Source organism: Octopus bimaculoides, chromosome 7 (genome assembly GCF_046866305.1).
Source record: "Octopus bimaculoides isolate indiv1 chromosome 7, ASM4686630v1, whole genome shotgun sequence".
NCBI lineage: Eukaryota > Metazoa > Mollusca > Cephalopoda > Octopoda > Octopodidae > Octopus > Octopus bimaculoides.
Window position 1 is genome coordinate 49,842,129 of NC_142934.1, and position 19,843 is coordinate 49,861,971.

The window sequence follows — 19,843 nt, forward strand, 5'->3', positions numbered from 1 at the left end:
TTTTATAGTGCTTCACTCTATGAATTGCTCTGACAAATAACACTGTTCCTCTCTTATTAAAGTAATTTCAAACAATCAAAAAGTGCAAACGATCAAAGTTCTGTTCAACTCTGATCCAAAGAAAAAGTTTAATCCAATGAAAGGAAAAAATACCAAAAGAATAATGTGTTAATTTAAAATAGATTGAGTGGAAAATCGATATAATTTGTTTGTGTCGATCGATTAAGCAGAATGCGTTTAAACCTTTGATTCTCTCAGGCAACGTTGTGCTATCTCACACATTCTGATGTTGACAGGCCTATTTGTACTCAATATCTCTTTCTGTTCTTATATGCTTAAATAATCAATGTATATTTATGTACGTTATTATTTCATTTCATTTCCAGCAATTATTAAGAAATTCTCTATTGTATATATTAATTTATTTATTTCTAATGTTCGATATTCCCGATAACTTTCAAATAATATTATTAATAATTCATTTTTGTTGCAGATACAAATAATGGCATATAATGTTGACCTCTATCCAACGCCCAAAAATGCATCACAGCGAGTTAAAGGAATGGCAATATTAACAGCATTTCTTGAAGTATGTAATAGTTTAATGTATCCTCCATTAATCGTTTCTTATCTGAACATAGCTAAGGGTAAACTCCCTTCGATGTTCCAAATCTAAAACATACTTGGTTGATTAGAACTTTATTATACATTTTTCGTTATTGTAAATAACTTGCATGCTGTTGTCACTTTGTTTCTACGATGAATGTATTTGCAATACTATTTATATATTTGCTTGAATAGAAATAATTGAGAGGATTATGAAGTAAGATAATAGACGCATTATTATTATTTTTAGCACTGGTATAAGGCTAAAATAAAAGACAACGTGTTAGTCGATTACATTAACCCAAGTATTAAACTACTTTATATTATTAACAACAAAAATAATGAAAAATATTGCTGGTTGCGGTGGGATTTAAAGTCAATGTGTGAAGATTAGGAACAAATATCGTAAAATATTTTGTGCAACGATTCTGCTACTCTGACAATGACAACGTTCTATGTCAATTTGCAAATTTTGTAAAGTGTGAAAAATAAGAGCCATAAAAAAAAGCTTTGACACTGGTTACTTCTTTATCATTATATGAGTAGGTTTAAAATATTAGTTTCATATTTTGGCACAAGACCTGCAGTTGCTTTTTAATATTGTCGATTAGTAGCGTTTAATTTTAAATTTCAGAAAACTAAAGATTGCACGCCAGAATTTGTAAATATTTACTCCGGAATAATAAATGTTCGAATTGTGTTGTTACTGCGACGATAAATAATCTGCTATCAATGTTTAGCAAAAAATAAATGCATAGTTCGTTAGATTTAAGCAATTACTTGGTGAGTAGGTAAAATGTAGTTGATTTTTGCCAAAGCTTATCGAAAGTTGAATCGTAAAAGAATATTATATATATATATATATATATATATATATATATATATATTTCTCTTTTCTCGTTTACTTATTTCAGTCATTTGACTGCGGCCATGTTGGAGCACCGCCTTTTAGCCGAACCGATAAGTTACGCGGACGTAAACACACCACCATCGGTTGTCAAGCTATGTTGGTGAGACAAACATATACACACACATACATATATATATATATATACATATATACGACGGGCTTCTTCCAATTTCCGTCTACCAAATCCACTCACAAGGCTTTAGTAGAAGACAATTGCCGAAGGTGCCACGGAACTATGTGGTTCGTAAGCAGGCTACTTAGAACACAGTCACTCCTGCGACTTATATATACATTTATATATATATTTTAGTAGTTTATTGAACATTCATTTTGACCAATAAGGATTGAACGACCCTGAGTGATACGATAGTAAATAATCGTAAGCAAATATTGATAATCTATCAATATTTCTTGTTTTCACGCCTAAAATTAAGGTTTCCATGAGTGGCACACAAAATTTTCCGCTATTACTCTGTTTGCAGAGAAAACAGCATTAACGTAGATGAGCAGCTGTTGCAATGTAGGTGATTGCCTAATTATTCTTTATTGTGAACGAGTTATGATGTTTTTGGAGTCAATGTGAAGCCAACCTAATTGTAGAGATACTACAATTTTATTTCTATTGTTATATCAAATACCCTAATAATGATTTCCCGTGGAAAGAATTATCACTTTTCCTCTGATCACTTTATATCGTAACTTTCAAAATTTCAAATAGAAAGAAAGTCGTTCTATATGCAAGTCTGACTCATAATGGTCTTATCTCTATTATTATAAAGATAAAGCTACAGTACTTCCCAAACACACTAATGTTAAGAAACTAATCAATAGTAACGGAAGCTTATTGTATGCATAATCTTACCGAAGATAGTTCCGCAAAATCATTTCAAGTAACCACAAAAAAAATTCAGAGTTTCAATTATTTTCAAATAAATCTTTGTAATATATAAAGTAGCCCAAAGATTGCTTTTCAATATAATTCCTTTTATGTTACCTAATTGTTTAGAATTATTTATGGTCTACTGTTTTCTGATCTTTATACGCCAATACGAATTCTATACTGCTTTCTACTGATAATTTGCAATTCCAGGAACTGCCATATCTAAATATTCCAATGGCATATATCAATTGAAAATCTGTTTGTCTGGGCGAGATAGAACTTTTCATTCAAACGTCTGAAGTAATTGAATAATCCTCTTATTATCGGGATCATCTCAATAATAGATTGGAAAGTAATATAGATAATTAGACGGTGAAAATAAAAGCATCTCAATTATTGTACAAGAAGGCATATTCCTTTGGAATTTCTCAAAATTTTTAATTATCATGATTTCAAAATATTACCATATATTAATGAAAAGACGAAGGGTAAAATAATGAAAGGGAAGACGACCCTAATTTGTTTTTAATAAACTGCGCGTGTAAACATTCGCTTGAATACGAATACTATTCTTAAAAGTCAGTAAATTTATGTTTGTAGATATGAATGTATATGTGCATGTATGTATTTATTTTTATAAAGTCTTCTCATTCTGCTGGATTTGTTACTGATGTGCATCAACATTAATAATCGCTTTTAGCATTTCCTTGCTCGTTGCTTGTTGATCAGGGAAAAAATCCTTCAAGCTACTCTTTTTACGACTTGTGTTCATGCTTTGTGCTATAGGTGATCTTAAAATAAGGAGTTCCTACCCATGAGGTATGTGAAGGTTTCTAAGTTGCATCTATCCCATTTTCATTCCATATGCTCGATCTTTTAGAGATTCCGCCAGCCTGGTAATAGCTCTGCTGGATATTGGCAGTTTCGAAATCGATACAGGATATTCAGAACCCTAGTTCTCATTCAAGATACGTTGGCTGTTTATAACTTGAATTCATGATCTCTGGACAACAACAACAACACACACACATATATGCAAACGTATGTTTATATGTATATATAATCATGTCATATCATTTTCGAGTTGTCAAAGGACGACATTCCACTCCCAGGCTCTTACACATGGAAAAAAAAGATCGAATCACAAAGTTTTATTCCCAACTAAAAGTGGATGCTCTGTTAGAACAAATTTTATTGCGGTATTTACCATGAGAGAATCTCTCATATAGGCTTTTGGTGCGGAATCCACTCTTGATTGTTTATATCGCCAGCGGGGAGATAATACTCTATCAACGCCAGCGCCAAAACCAACATATCTCCTTGGTGCTGCACGCTCGACCGCTTGAAATAGCAGTAACTTATCTCCCCAGAAGCGATATATGAAAAAATCAGTGTGAGAACAGTCACTGTAGTCGCGATTAGAGCAACCATGTTCTAATGCGGGAATAAATGTTACTTCGCGGTATTAATACTGCCTCTGGTCGATTAGGATTTGTTGCTTTAAACATTCAACTACTGTTAAGCATTTAAGAAGCAAAAATTATATCAGTAAATATTAGTTATCAGCTCTCTACTTCAAATTGATAAAAAAATGTATGTAGGCTATCATTGCTTTCATCTTAGATTAATACAGTTGTTGGATAATATTTCATACGTAGAAATATATTTTGCTTCTGGAACCCCAAGAAGACCATTCTAGAGTCTTTTGCATAGAAATTATGATTGTCTCGGATAGAAAAACTTTCATATTTATCTGTGATGCACTTTAGGAAGACAAGTTTAAAATTCTAAATCATTGAATTGTACTTCAGTCGTATTGCTTTTACCTTACGTATCGTTTGATGCTTTTCTGTTGCAAACCTTCTTATTAGGCATACATGTATACATACGTATGTATGTATGTATGTATGTATGTATGTATGTATGTATGTATGTATGTATTTATGTATGTATGTATGTATGTATGTATGTATTTATGTATGTATGTATGTATGTCATTATTCAGTGTTTTTCAAAATTTCTTGCCAATAGAGAAAGAGACGATTTCTAACCTAGATCCAAGATCCTTCATTGGAATTTCAACATCAACAACAGGGTATTCTGTTTGTATGCATGTATATAAGCAGATTTAATATTTCATTTTATGTATGTATTCTCATGCATATAGCTGCATATATAGACATGCTCATATTTATTTAAATGATAAACTTTTGGATAGTTCTACACATATTTACAGTTTCAGTGATGGACTGGATCTGTAGTGTTCAAATTAGCTCTTCCCTTTCTGATTTTCAGAAGCCTAATTTCTCAAGATTGGTATTTAGGAAGTGTGTTATATATCCTAGGGCCCCAATAATTACAGGTATAAACTTGAACTTGTAAGCTGTATAGAGTACCTGCAGATTTCTCAATAGTTCTTCGTCGGTATTATTTTTTTCACTGATCTCCAGCTTTATATTAACATGTGCTGGGCAGCTAATTTCTCTCAACTGTACGCAATTTCTGTCCTCTATCCCAAGTCAATATATCAGGTCTATTGTGCTTACATTTTATTGAGGTTTTCACAGATATTTCACCAGTACTCCTTTTATTATGAGTTGATATGGCTTCTGCCATACTGTAGGTTCTTATATCTTTGCCCGCATAGTTATCCTTCATACGAATTTCATTATAGTGTCCCAACTACAACATCATGTCTCATCTGTAGATTATACCGTGATGAAATTTTCGGACAATTGCTTATGATGTGGGCGATATTTTCAGTAGTAACTACACAAAGTTTTCATCGATTATCACATTTTACTGCTCTTCCTGCATGTCTGTCCTGTTTGTGCATCAGATATTTATTAGGTTGACAAGAATGATATTGCGGAAGTTTTAATTTTTGTTTTAAATGATGTATTTTCAAATTAATTTTCGTCAAATTACTTTGACTTTGTATATAATGTTAAAGCCCGTTTTTCGCTCTATCTAATCGTGTTACTCTTTTTTTTTTAATAATTAGGCAATATTTTCCGGAGCGTTGAATACAACATGGACAAAAATCAAATTCGCACAATTTTCTTATTCCAGTTCAAGCTAGGCTGAAAAACTGCTGAAACAGTTCGCAATATCAACGATGCGTTTGGCCCAAGAACCACTAATGAAAGTACAGCACAATAGTGGTTCAAGAAATTTCGTAACGATGACGAGAGTCCTGAAGATGATAAGCGTAGTGATAGGCCATCGGATGTTGACAACGATCAACTTAGAGCCTTAGTGGAAGCCAATCCACGCACAGATGTTCGAGAGCTTCCTTCGGAATTAGACGTAACATATACGACTATTTCCAACCACTTGAAAGAGAGTGGAAAAACAATAACACTTGAGAAATGGGTGCCGCATGAATTGAACGACAACCAAAAACGAAAACAACGTTTTGAAGTGTCATCTTTCCTTCTTTTACGCAACAAGAACGATCCGTCTCGCGACCGGATTGTTACTTGCGATGAAATGTGCATTCTTTACGACAAACTACGATGCTCATTTCATTGGTTGGACGCCAACGAAGCCAAAGATACTTCCTGAAACCAAAGATGCACCAAAAGGAGGTCATGGTGACTGTTTGGTGGTCTGCGGCCGGTCTCATCCATCAAAGCTTTTTGGATCCAGGCGAAACCATTACGGTGGAGAAGTGCTGTCAGCAAATGGATGAAATGCATAAGAAACTCCGCCTACAACAGCCAGCATTGGTCAATAGAAAAGGACCAATTCTTCTCCACGACAACACTCGGCCGCCCGTCGCACGACTGACCCTGTAGAAGTTCAACGAATTGGGCTACGAAACTTTGCCTCATCCGCCATACTCACCAGACCTCTCGCCTACCGACTACCACTTTTTCAAGCATCTCAACAACGTCCTTCGTGAGAAATGCTTAAAAAGTTGCATCTATCCCATTTCCATTCCAAACACGCCTTCAATAACTTCATCGCCACCAGAACGCAGGATTTTTACGCCACTGCCATAAAGACACTTGTTTCGCGTTGTCAAAAGGGTGTTGATTCTGATGGTGTTGTTTTCGATTAATAAAGTTCTGTTTGAGCCGAGATGTGTGCATCCGAATTTAAAGGTTAAAAACCGCAAGAGCTTTCTCGACAACCTAATAGTTGATATTTTCTGTTCCTGGATTGCAAATTCATACCCTTCAAAGTGTGATGTACTAGTCCACCCAGTGATTCATGATAGACTGCTTTGATGATCAATGTAACTACCATCTCGGAGCTTTCTACTAAAATATACATGCATAGTCTTTGGCTCATATACTTTTATCTGATGATACATTGCAACTTCTTTTGGCATGTATTTAAGTCTTCTGCTCATATACTTTCATCGGGTGATACAGTGCAACTTCTTTTGGCATGTATTTAAGTTTATCAGACAAGGAATGCTGCTGAAAGAGCTACCTTCCAAGTCTTATGATGTTATCAATCTCACGTACACAAACTTGGACAAGGGATGTACTTCTATAGTTAGCCTTTAAAAGTTGTTTCCAAAGGGATATGATACGACATGGAAACACATTTTGGATCGACGTTAATCAGTTGCTGGCTTGTTTTCGTTTTATGTAGAGGCGGTCTACGTCATTGTTTATGTGGAAATTATGTGTCCTTGTTACTATTCTTTCGGTTTTCATATCAGTGGTTCAAATCTTATGAGTGCTGGCACAGTAAATACATTGTGGGCCAATATTTTATGGAATGCAGAGAGTTCCGATGTCCAAATTTTCTTTATTCGGCTGTAATATTCTTTACTGACACGTGTTTTGTTAAACGCGCCATTGTAAGATGTGTTTTCATATATATTTATGTATATATTTAGTGACCAGCTACATTACGCTGACGGAAACACATGAAAGCCACTTTCAGGAGGTGGTGGGGGTACAAACACTACTCAAAGATATATACATATGTATATACAATGGATAATAAAACGAATGGTTTACACCTGGTAGCTTACTGGTAGAGCACGGTCACTTTCAGAGTAATCGTTATGTATATGGCAAATGTAAGACGGAAGATAAAATATACGAGAATTCTTTATTAATCACGACAATTATTTCGACACATCAGGTTCAGGAGCATCCGGCGGTGCAGATGTATTTCGTTGGGTGATAATAAATACAACTCGTTAAGATAAATGTTCCGCAATGTAATTTCCCGTTTTGTAGAAAGAGAAGCAGGCAGACGGAGGAAATATCTTCGTTTATATAGAAGATCAAAAATAAAATCACAGATGGCAAAAAGAGAAACAAACGTGCAATCTAGCGAGAAAAGTATTAAAAATAAGCGTTAACAAATACGGATCTATAAGCGCCCTCGATCAAGCTGTATGGCACGAGTACAGTTGCTTATACAAGCATCCGTATATGCTTGTATAATACTATATTTCAAAGGAGACTAAGGCTTTCGAACTAAATACAACGAAGATGATACAATATACAAAATATGTGTGTGTGTGTTCGTGTGTCTGTGTGTAGGGTAAGTATTCTTTACATACGTGTACCATTATGATCGCGTGGTAGTGTGATAGACTTCATGACAATTTAGATGACTATGTATGCATTGACTGTACCTCTCACGGGAATGAATGTAGATCATGATATGATCGGATATATATATATATATATATATATATATATATATATATATATATATATATATATTTAAAAAAAAAAAAAAATATATATATATATATATATATAATATATATATATATACAATTAAACCTTGGGAGAGGCATTATGCCGGTAATACACACACGCACTGGTTCAGTCCTTTATTAATTTATATATAATGATTCGTTACAGTTGTTTTCACTTTGAATGTTTGTGTAAACTGTATTTGGAAACAAAGTTTATAAAAAAAACATTCTATCGAAAATGTTATAAAGGATTTCTTCCTCTTGTTATTTGTATCATTTAGATTTTATATATATACATACATATATGTATATATCTCTCTCTCTCTCTCTCTATATATATATATATATATATATATATATATATATATATATATATATATATATATATATATATATATATATATAACACATGTAAATAGGTATTTATTAGTTCATATGCACATACGCACATGCAAATCAATATACCCAATAATTTTTGCCTGTCAGTGTGTAGAGAAATTTGCCAGTCTAAATGTTGTCTTTGTTTGGAAATATGTGAGCATCCATGCGAGAACCATTACTCAAATACGAAATTGACGGCCTACGACAATGCATATCATTTAAGTGTGCATTATTTTAAATTTTTATCATGAAATTATATCATTCATTAAATTCTTCAATTAAAAAGAAAATTGATTTTATCTTGAAAACTTTGTGTGCACATATTTTTTTGCCTTCATCCGCTTGCTGCAAAACACGTGTGCGCGTACTCAACCGCACAGATTAGAAGGAAGATTCAGACACACATACACACACACACACACACACACACACACACACACACACACACACTTGATTATCTATGTAAATGTGCATAGATATATGAACATATCTGTATGTATGTGTGTATATATATATACATATATATGAATGGATCTGTGTGTATGTATGTACATACACGCACAGATACATCACACTCACATCGACTCTCACACACGTCCATCAGAGGCTGGAAGTTAATTTTTTTGTCACAGTTATGTAAAAGCTGAAGAAAATATAAATAAGAAATACAATAAAATTAATTAAAACTTTAAAAAAGACAAACAAAAAACAGTAAAAATTCCCAGAGGGGTATCGCTCGTTTATATGTGTTTTCTGTGACCGAGAAGACCTATTGCGTACTGATGTTTATTTATACAATGGTTGTTATAGCGTAATGTGCAATATACCCCTTTGTTCTTTACTTTAGAGATTTAAGATACGTAAACTACTGGGAACATGTTTGGGAGACATATCATGCCAGATCATCTCATGAGTCTGAGATGATGTTGCATATATTCAAGGTTGCTTGAAGTGTATTTTCAATCATTTGTGAGATTCACCATCACTGCGCTTTTCGTTTGTAATTTCAATATAAAACAGTACCCTTCGTACACTTTAGTTGGGCATTATAACAACATTTCAACCGAAGAAAGATAGATGTGCTTGAGCATTGTAAACAAACTGAATGCATGTGCATGTCTAGTAACTGACGTATTGGGAATTTTATCCAGTTGATTTATATTTACATTCTTCAGCTTTATAAAATGGGTTCCATATACTATACAATTTCCGCCATATTTTTGGATCCCAAGAGGGATTTGGGAAGATGGCAGTAATGAAAACTTTGATTTTATCAACTTTGCATGTATCTGGAGTGGCCAACATTTATGGTACTGTTTTCCAAAAGCTGCACACATATTACAAAAATGTGATGTCATTTCAACATACATGCAAGCAATTGATAGCTGTAAACTTCCATCATATTGAAAATTAGCCATTTCATTCAGCACCGTCCCGTCCGTCCTATTTACTCTTACCCGTGGTGGAACGCCATGTGCACATGTGTGACAGGATGCTGCTCTACTGCTTTTAATGCACTGAGAGTAATACTAGATTTTTACACTCCTTTAACAATTGGCCGCCCCATGCATGGTAAATGTATAGGATATCAAACAGGAGTTCACACAACTACATATATACATATGTGTACATATATATATATATATATATATATGTATATGTATATATATATATATATATATATATATATATATATATATATATATATATATATATATATATATATACACATATATATGTATATATATATATATATATATATATATGTATATATGTATATATATATATATATATATATATATATATATATATATATATATATATATATATATATATATATATATATATATATATATATATATATATATATATATATAAAAGTTTGAATAATTCAATGTTATTGTTAGTTCACAAGAGTAAGTTTAGTAACCCGTAACTAAATAAATCTTGAGACATCCTAACGTGGATACAAATATGCGAACATTAACTCAAGTTGGCCCACATGTGCTAAACTTACAAATGAGTTAGCAATTGTATATTTTGTCTAAGGTTGGATGTGCGTGCTTATGTCTAGAAAGCTCCCCTAGGAAGATTATTTAAGTCGTTATTGATGTAGTTCTTCCATTATAGTTTCTACAACCAAACAATGTAACTCTAATGTGAGATAATGCAGTTTTGGTTTAATTTACACAAATCATAAGGCGATGAGATGGCAGAAATGTTAGCATGCCGGGCGAAATACTAAACGTTATTTCGTCAGTCTGTACGTTCTGAGTTCAAATTCCGCCTAGGTCTACTTTGCTTTTCATCCTTTCCTTTTGTACTCTAGGCACAAGGCCCGAAATTCTGGAGAATGGGAACAGTCGATTAAATCGACATTACATAACTGGTACTTAGTTTTTTGACCCCGAAAATATGAAAGGCAATGTCAACCTCGTCGGAATCTGAACTCCCAACTCCTGTTAGTTTGGAGTTACTAAATAATATAGCCACTTCTTCAGAAGTATCGAACTGAGCAGAGAGGCACGATTTTTACACAGATGGAATATGTAATACTAGTAAAATAATTCGAAAAGATAGAGAAAAAAACGTAGCGAAAAAGAATAAAGCGGAGCAGCCCCGAACATGTGTACATATTCTACTGGTTTTGGCTTATAACATGCAAATTGTTATGTCCCAAACTGTAAAAGCTGACACGCTCTTCTGGACACACGTGCCCACTACAACACAGTCGAACACCAGTGACATATATAAATCTAATCCTATTTATCTGACGATATTTGAAATATTAGTAAATAACGTGATTATAATTTAGCATAATAACGTAACAATATGAGGTAATATCATTTTTACATCACCATCTGTGGATGGAAGATTTATTCAGAAACAATAATTAAATTTTGTTTTTTCAATAGATCTTGTGGGGATTTTGAGAAAGGACAATCTTATAATTTCTATGAACGCACAAAAATCTGTCTCTCACTCCCTCTCAAAATATAGATATACATACATACACACACACACACACACACACACACACCCACACCCACATACATATATATATATATATATATATATATATATATATATATATATATATATATATATATATATATATATATATATATATATATATATATATATATATATATATATATATCAATAGTTGTCGCCAAGCTAAAATTGCAGTCCAGGAAAATAGGACGAATGCTGCAACTGATTAGCTCCAAGAGGCCATCGCCTCTAACTAGCTATGTGACACACATGCCGCTGTCGAGTATAACCTTCGAACAGGGGAGGTCAGCAGCGTCCCCTTGCTGGTTCAACATCCACAGACTAGTTTCGGGGTATTTGCCCCTTATTAATGTGGAATAGCCGATCCCAGCAGACGTCGCTGCTGACTGTTCCAAGGTTTATTTACCTATATTCAGTGGAATACATCCACTGGTTTTCAAAAATAGAAATATTAACACTTCTAAATCTCTTCAGAGGAAATTACGGTAGCGGTACTGGATACTAATAGTTATCACCAAGCTAATATGGCAGTCCGGGAAAATAGGACGAATGCTGCCGTTGATTAGCTCCAAGAGTCCATCACCTCTAGCTAACCTGTGTCCATTATAACCTTCGAACAGTGGAAGTTATCAGTTTTCTCTTGCTGGTTCAGCATTCACTGACTAGTTTCGGGGTATTTGTTAATATTTCTACTTTTCAAAACAAGTGGATTTATTCCACTGAATATAGGTCAATAAAAATTCGAACAGACGGTCAGCAACGGCGCTTGCTGTGTTCGACTACTTCACATTGATAAGAAGCAAATATCCCGAAACTAGCCTGTGGATTTTGAACCAGCAAGGGGAAGCTGCTGACCGCCCCTGTTCGAAGGTTATAACGGACACGGGTTTGTGTGTCACATAGCTAGCGAGAGGCGATGGCCTCTTGGAGCTAATCAGTTGCAGCATTCGTCATATTTCCCCGGACTGCCATGTTAGCTTGTCGATAACTATTAATATCCAGTACCTCTGCTTTAGTCTCCTTTGGAGAGATTAAATATATATATATATATATATATATATATATATATATATATATATATATATATATATATATGCCCTAAAATTGTTTGCATCACTCTTTCCGTGTTTGAGTTGTTGCTGTCCATCAAGAAATTACTGTCTGCTCTGATCTTGCAGGATCGTTAGCATGTCACGAAACTACTTCACCTCATTTCTAGGTCTCTTTACCTTTTGAGTTCAAATGTCGCTGAGCTCAAATTTGCCTTTCGTGCAAAGTTTTACTGGAAACGGATTTTAATTAATATATCCTGTTTTCATTTCGTTTTGTAGGATTACAAAACTGTCTCTAACCTTTCAACGATAAAAATGCACTCTAAGGGATCTTAACATTAATGCACTTAAACTTTGCGTATAGTATGCAATTGGTGGGGTATCTCCTTAGAATATGAAACTACTCTATACCATAATTAACGTTTGGTTTGATTGGTGCTTTGCAAGCGGTTACTTGCTTTCCTACATACATATAGTTTGTTGTTATTATAGATTAATATATTTTATATATTTTAAAACAATTTTCAGTCTACAAATTTTGCCCGCTTATATATGTGTGTATATGCATATACGTGCACATTATTTTGCAGGGCAAGTGTATGTGTGTATGTGTGTCGTTTGTGAGCATGTTGTTGTTTTATCTGTTTCGCAAGTAAATCAATACAGCCTATAAATATATTCATAACAATATTAATTTAGAACTTTTAATTTATCTTAATATGATTATTTAAATACACAGAGATGACCTGTTATTTTCTCAGCGGTGAAATAGTTGTAACATAATGGAAAATATATTTTGTGTGTGTGCGTCTAAACTACCTAACGCATAATTCTGTTATAGTATTTTTCTTTTTAGAATAAATCTGTTATATCAAATTATTTCTTACAGCGTCTTCAATTAGTGGTTCAAATTAAATTTCCATATGTGGCGTCAACACTAATATACATATAAAATTGTTTATCATATTGATATATTGATCAATCATATATTTCATGAATATACGCTTCGGCGAAAACTCCAATTTTATAAATACTGGCTTCGAATAATAACTACATATTGAGGGATAAGTGCTATATCGGTACATGCTATTGTAATGGTCATTTACAAATGGGCATATTGTAACCTCGCAGTTCCTGTCACTTGGCGAAGTTCAGGTACCCAAAGGTCAAAGCACATTTTTATTAATTATTGATATTTCAATAATCTGCACGGTGTATATGCAAATTGTTGAAAATATTTATCAAATTATAAGTTTCTACCAATAACTGAAAATCTAGTATGCTATACATTCGTCAAATTTTCTTACTATATCTTTCTAGTTACGAATTACAATTCGGTCAACAGAAAAATTTTACAACAAAACTATGATTTAATTTATTGATTACTGACTGCTTACTCTGGGCAATCAATATGTAATTGTTCGAAATCGATAATTATACGGAGATAAGTATGAGTTTTAATATTATTAATAACTGGATAACCCAGCATTGCATATTCAAAGAGAACATATTTTTTTACTTGAATATGTATGCGAAACTACTTATATGTCAAAATATTTAACTGCGTCATTAGTAGAGGGTGTTACATTGTCTTATGTTTCAGGATAAAGCCATTTCATCCGTACTTCTATATAGTTCGCACGACAATTGCCAATGCATACTTTGCCTAAGGTTTAATATTTTGTAGATGGTTCTTTTAGATATTACCAAGTAAAGAAAACATAATCTGGCGATTGGCTATTCGCTGCACTATGAGCACTAACAACAAATAATTGTATTGATCATATCGATTATTTATAAGCATTTTGTAGTGCCAACAATTATTCTACTATGAAATAATGTATCATTGGATTTGTTATAATATTCTATTTAGCGGCGATTTATTTGTTGTTTCGAAGCCATATACTAGATGTTGATAAAGATGGGCTTAGGTTAACGGGATTGCTAATGAAATAATTGCAGTTAGGAAGTTAGACGTACACCGTAACTACACACACACACACAAACACACAGATATATATGTATATTATATATATATATATATATATATATATATATATATATATATATATATATATATATATATGTGTGTGTGAGAAAGTTGGTATGTGAAAGCACGTGGTTGGATGTATAAAAGATAATAAGAGTGAAAAAACTACAGAAGGCTTGTGTTACATGGTTAAAGTATATATTTAAATTATGTCAGAAAAATGTAAGAAAAATGTTAGAAAAATGTTATAAAATCTTTTTGGTATATAAACATTGTATTTTGAGAAATAACCGGTTTCGTGTTGTCTTTTCAAATTTCTCTACTTCATTGTGTCGTGTTCGTTCCAGTCTGAGAAAGAAGAGTTCTAGATAGGGGGAGGTAATTAGGGATTTCTTCCGGTATAGGGGAGATAATCGAAATCTAGGAGGCGGTAGAATTTGATTAATTTACCATGGTTTTGTTCTATATTTTTCCCCCTTTTTTTTTTTCCAATGGGGTGATGAATTTCCTTATTTAAATGTGTTAGCAATGGTTAAGTTTGGGTTTGTATTTTTGAATGAAAAAGGTTTCCTTATTTAATCTAATCTGTGTTGGTGTTTTAATGGCACATTGATAAAAAGGAAAGATTATAAATTGTGGTAGCATTTGTTTTGCGCATTTTTCAATATGATCACTAAAAGGTATCATTCGGTATTCTGGGTGTGCAATCTGCTGGTGGTGCAGAGTGCATCTACGTCTGAGCGATAGCCCTGTAGACCCTATGTAGTTCTCGTGGCAGCCCGAACATCTTATTACATAAATAAGATTTTCTGAGGCACAAGTAAAGTTAGATTTAACTTTGAATTTGTGTCCCTCTTTGAAGAGGAATTCTGAACCTTCTAGAATGTTTGGGCATGTTGCACAATTTGGTCGACCACATTTGCTTACTTTCGCATCTGTTGTTTCGGAAAGTAATTTTGCCTTTGTGAGGATCTTTTTCAGTGATTTTGGTTGTTTGTGGCTTTTGATGATTTAGTGTGTGTGTAAAATTTCCTTCAATTTGGGGTCCTTATGTAGCATTGGTATGTTTTGGGTGATGATGGTGAAGGCTTCTTTGTTTCTGGGGTTGTATGTGGATATGTACGGTAGTATTTTCGGAGAATGTGTGTTGCTGTGTTTAACTTTTCTTAAGTTTTCTATGTTAATTTGTGATGCACGTCTGATTCCATCCTCTATGAGTTGAACTGGGTAGTGTCTGTCAATTAGTGTGTTTTTGAGTTCTTGCAGTCTGTAGTCTCTAGTATTTTCTTCTGACACTATTGTGCATATTCTTCTTGCAAGGTTGAAGGGGATGTTTGTCTTGGTGTGTCTTGGGTGGCATGAATCAAATAGTAGATATTGTTTGGCGTCTGTGGTTTTGTAAAATATGTCCGTTTCTATTTTTAGGTTTATTTTTTAATTAGTATATCCAAGAATGGGAGCTCCTTTTGGTTGTACTCCATTGTGAACTGTATGTTTGGGTTGACACTGTTCAATAGACTTTTGAATTTCAAGAGTTCATCTGTGTTTTCATTCCAGGAACCTTTTCCAATTTTCTTTTATGTATTGGGAAAGGGTGTTTCCAAAGGTGGATAAAGATTCCTGGTATATTATTATTTCCAAGTAACCCATTGTTAGGTTCGCAATGACTGGAGCTGCCCTAGTGCCCATAGCAATTCCGGATTTTTGTCGGTAGAATGTATTGTCAAACATGAAGTGGTTGTTTCGTAAGATGAATTCAACCGATTTAGTAATGAATTCTTTACTGATCCTGTTTGGGATTTCTTTCGGAATTGCCTCAAGTCCATAATTATGAGGTATACTGGTGTATAAATTAATCACGTCAAAAGAGACCATGATTGTTTCTTCCTTTACTTCCTTTGGGAGGTGATTTAGCATATCCAAGTCATCTCTGATATAGCTATTTATGTGTTTAAGGAAGGGTTTTAGGAGGATGTCCATAAATAGACTTAGTCTGTGTGTTTCACAGGCTGGGCCAGCTATGATGGGTCGCAGTTTTACATCCCCCGGGTTTGGTGTATGTATGTATGTCTTTGGTGATTTTTTGATGGTTTCATTTATGATCTGGCTTTTGTGTATTTTTGGCAGACCATAGAAAAGGCTGGGCTTGCATTTGAAGTTTGTTAGAAAATCAATCACCTTGGTTGTCAGTTCATTTCCATGTGTTTTAATTAGTGAGGACAGGGTTTTCATTATTTTTTGTGGGGTGTAGTTTGTGACTTTTTCATAGTTTTGGTTGTCATCCAGCATGGAGATTATTAGGTTTTATAGTATAATGTGTCCATTATTACTACTGCACTTCCTTTATCTGCTTCCTTAATCGTAATATCTTCATCATTTTGGAGTTCTATTAGTTCCTTCCATTGTGTAGTGTTAAAGTTTGAGTTTGCTCTCTGTTTATGCATGGTGTGGTAAGGGAAGTTCTCGATGTGGTTGCAGAATTCATCTAGATTTTTATTTTTACCTTTGTGTGGGATGTGCTCACTTTTGTTTTTGACTATATATATATATATACATATATGTATATATATATATATATACTGTATATCTGTGTGCGTGTGGAAGTACATACATATGTATGTATATATGTATATTTTTATAGATAGATATATGCGTATATGTGTACATGTATATAAATACATATATATATATATATATATATACGTGCATATATATATATATATATATATATATATATATATATATGTATATATATATATATATATATATATATATATATATATATATATATATATATATATATATATATATATATATATATATATATATATATATATATATATATATATATAAGCATGTAGATATGTGTGCACAAACATACACTCACATTTACCAAAACTTACGTGCGCATACGCACGAAAGTAAATGGTGAAATACCTAGAAACTGTGAAATATAGGTTTATCAATATTGTGTATATACTGTTCAAATTGTAATGTGTGTCTTTTCCTAAATATCAGTATCATGTATCAGGAACTGCATCAACAATGTATTACATAATAGTTACCTTTATAATGCGAACATGTATGCGTTCTTCACGCTTGCTTACCACCTAGAAGTTTTCGTTCTTAAGAAAAACGATGCAGGAATGAGAGTATAAGTTGATGAAAGTATGAAACTTGTTAATGAAATCTAAGAAAAGGACATCACGGGAGACAGACAATACCAGCATATCATTTACAACGCTGCAATAGTGACGGAAACTATAGGCGAGATAACAACTGGCAGATTAGAAAATTTTCTTTATAGAAAGAGAACGAGAGAGATAAAAATAAAAAAATGGAGACGGGTAATGATATAGATATAATTTTTATATACAAATGCACGAATCTGATGCTGAAATGCATATAGGTGATGAATCTCACGTCCCCAAAAAAGAATATTAATAGTTTTCTAAGAAAAGTTTTTGCATCATTCTTAGATTGAAATCTGCTGTTGGAATCACAAATTTAGGAATTTAAGGAAAAGTTTGGAAAGAAAAGAATATTGTCTATTCATTGTTATTATGGTATGAAGTGAGTTCGTGGATCTTGTACAATGAATGATCAGAAAATAAGAAAAGCTGAGAATATAAAGTTCGTGGAAATGAACAAATTAGATAAATAAACATCTTAAATAGTAAATATTGTCGCCTTTGGTTTTACGCTGAGAAAAAAGAAAAAAAAAATCAATTCCAGATCATCTTTTCAACAAACCTATTCGCACATGCACTAGCATTAATTTATGCATCTACTATTATTAGCACCAAGGTACACAAACAGATACGCACACAGCGCATGAAGTCATATACAAATCAAGCAATTATATCTATCTATCAAGCTATCTATCTATCTATCTATCTATCTATCTATCTATCTATCTATTTATATGTCTATTTATCTATCTATAATCCAATATTTGCCACGAAGGGTCTTTTCTTGCCATCGTTTTATCATAAGCTGTGGTTTTCCGGTTTTATTAGGTTGCTCCGAATATAATTGCCGATTTCAGAAACGTAATATTATTCTGGAAAAATTAACAATAGAAATGTTTTGATTAGTCAAAATATGAGTCGTGAACATCTATGCATCTCTGCCATCGATCAACAAGATTATTTATGCTTCATTGATAAAAAAATAAACTTATTGGCTTTTATGCGAAGAAATCTTTGAAAGCTGATTCCACCTCTGAATATTGTATCACCTAAAAGCGTGTATAAATGCTTTAAAAATGATAGTCAGTGAATGAAAGATCAGGAGAACATGGAGAATGTAGTAAAGTTCTCCATCCCGACTTTGTGAATTTCTGGAGCATCATTCGTGCTATACGTGGCTTTGCATTATCGTGGAGCAGAATTGAGCCGCGCCGATTGACCAATGCAGGCCTCATGTTTTGAAAATGAGCATGCATTTCAGCTGCTGTCAAACTCTGATTGGCTTCCAGAAAGCTGTAATGAACAACACCGATTGCAGATCATGAGACAGTCACCATAATCTTTTGCTGATGCAACTTTGCATTTGGGAAATATTTGCGGGAGTCAGTATGATCAAGCCATTGACTTGACCGTTTAGGCTATCATATACGATCTACTTTTCGTCGCAAGTGACTATGCGATCAAGAAAAGGTTCATTGGTGTTTCACAGAAAGCATCAAGCATTCTTCAAAACGCCGAACTTTTTGATTTTCATTGAGCTCATGCGATACCCATTTATCGAGCTTTTTTCACCTCACCAATCTTTACAGATGGCGTGAGACTGTAGCAATACAGAAACCAAGTGCCTGAAACATTTCTCTAATACTTTGACGTCGGTTTTGTTCAACAATTGCTTTCAATTTTTCATTGACAAGACTGCATGACCGTTCTCTATCGTCTTCATCTTCAAGGCTCTCATGAACACTACGGAATTTCTGAAACCGCCTTCGTACTGTGCGATAACGTGTAAACCCCTCTCCTCATGCTCTGTTGATATTGGCAGCAGTTTGAGAGGGATTGTGCCCAAACTTGAACTCGTGCAAGAAAATTAAGCGAAGGTCCTTTTTTTTGCCATTTTCATAATTAAGGGCGCCCATGCTTCAAAAATGGTTTTTGATTGAAATAAGGACAGAATAATTATTACAGAGCATACATCAATTGTTAAGTATGTCGAAATTCACCTAAAATATAATAAAAATTCTATGATAAAATTGCGTTTCAAAACACAACACTTAGAGAAGCCATTATTTTCGAAACAACTTAATAGTTTGTATTTCAGTTGTTTGAAAGCTTTTGTTGTTTCTCCTTTTTCTTCATAG

General features: G+C 33.4%; 1 protein-coding gene across 1 annotated transcript in view; it reads left to right on the forward strand.

Moving 5' to 3' along the window:
* The window catches only part of LOC106870179 (carbonic anhydrase-related protein 10), a 1,185,504-nt gene that overhangs the window by 829,092 nt on the left and 336,569 nt on the right, over positions 1-19,843 (forward strand). The window contains exon 6 of the mRNA XM_089355291.1: positions 494-589. Within this exon, the coding sequence (XP_089211417.1) occupies positions 494-589 (96 nt within the window). The remainder of the gene's footprint in view (positions 1-493; positions 590-19,843) is intronic.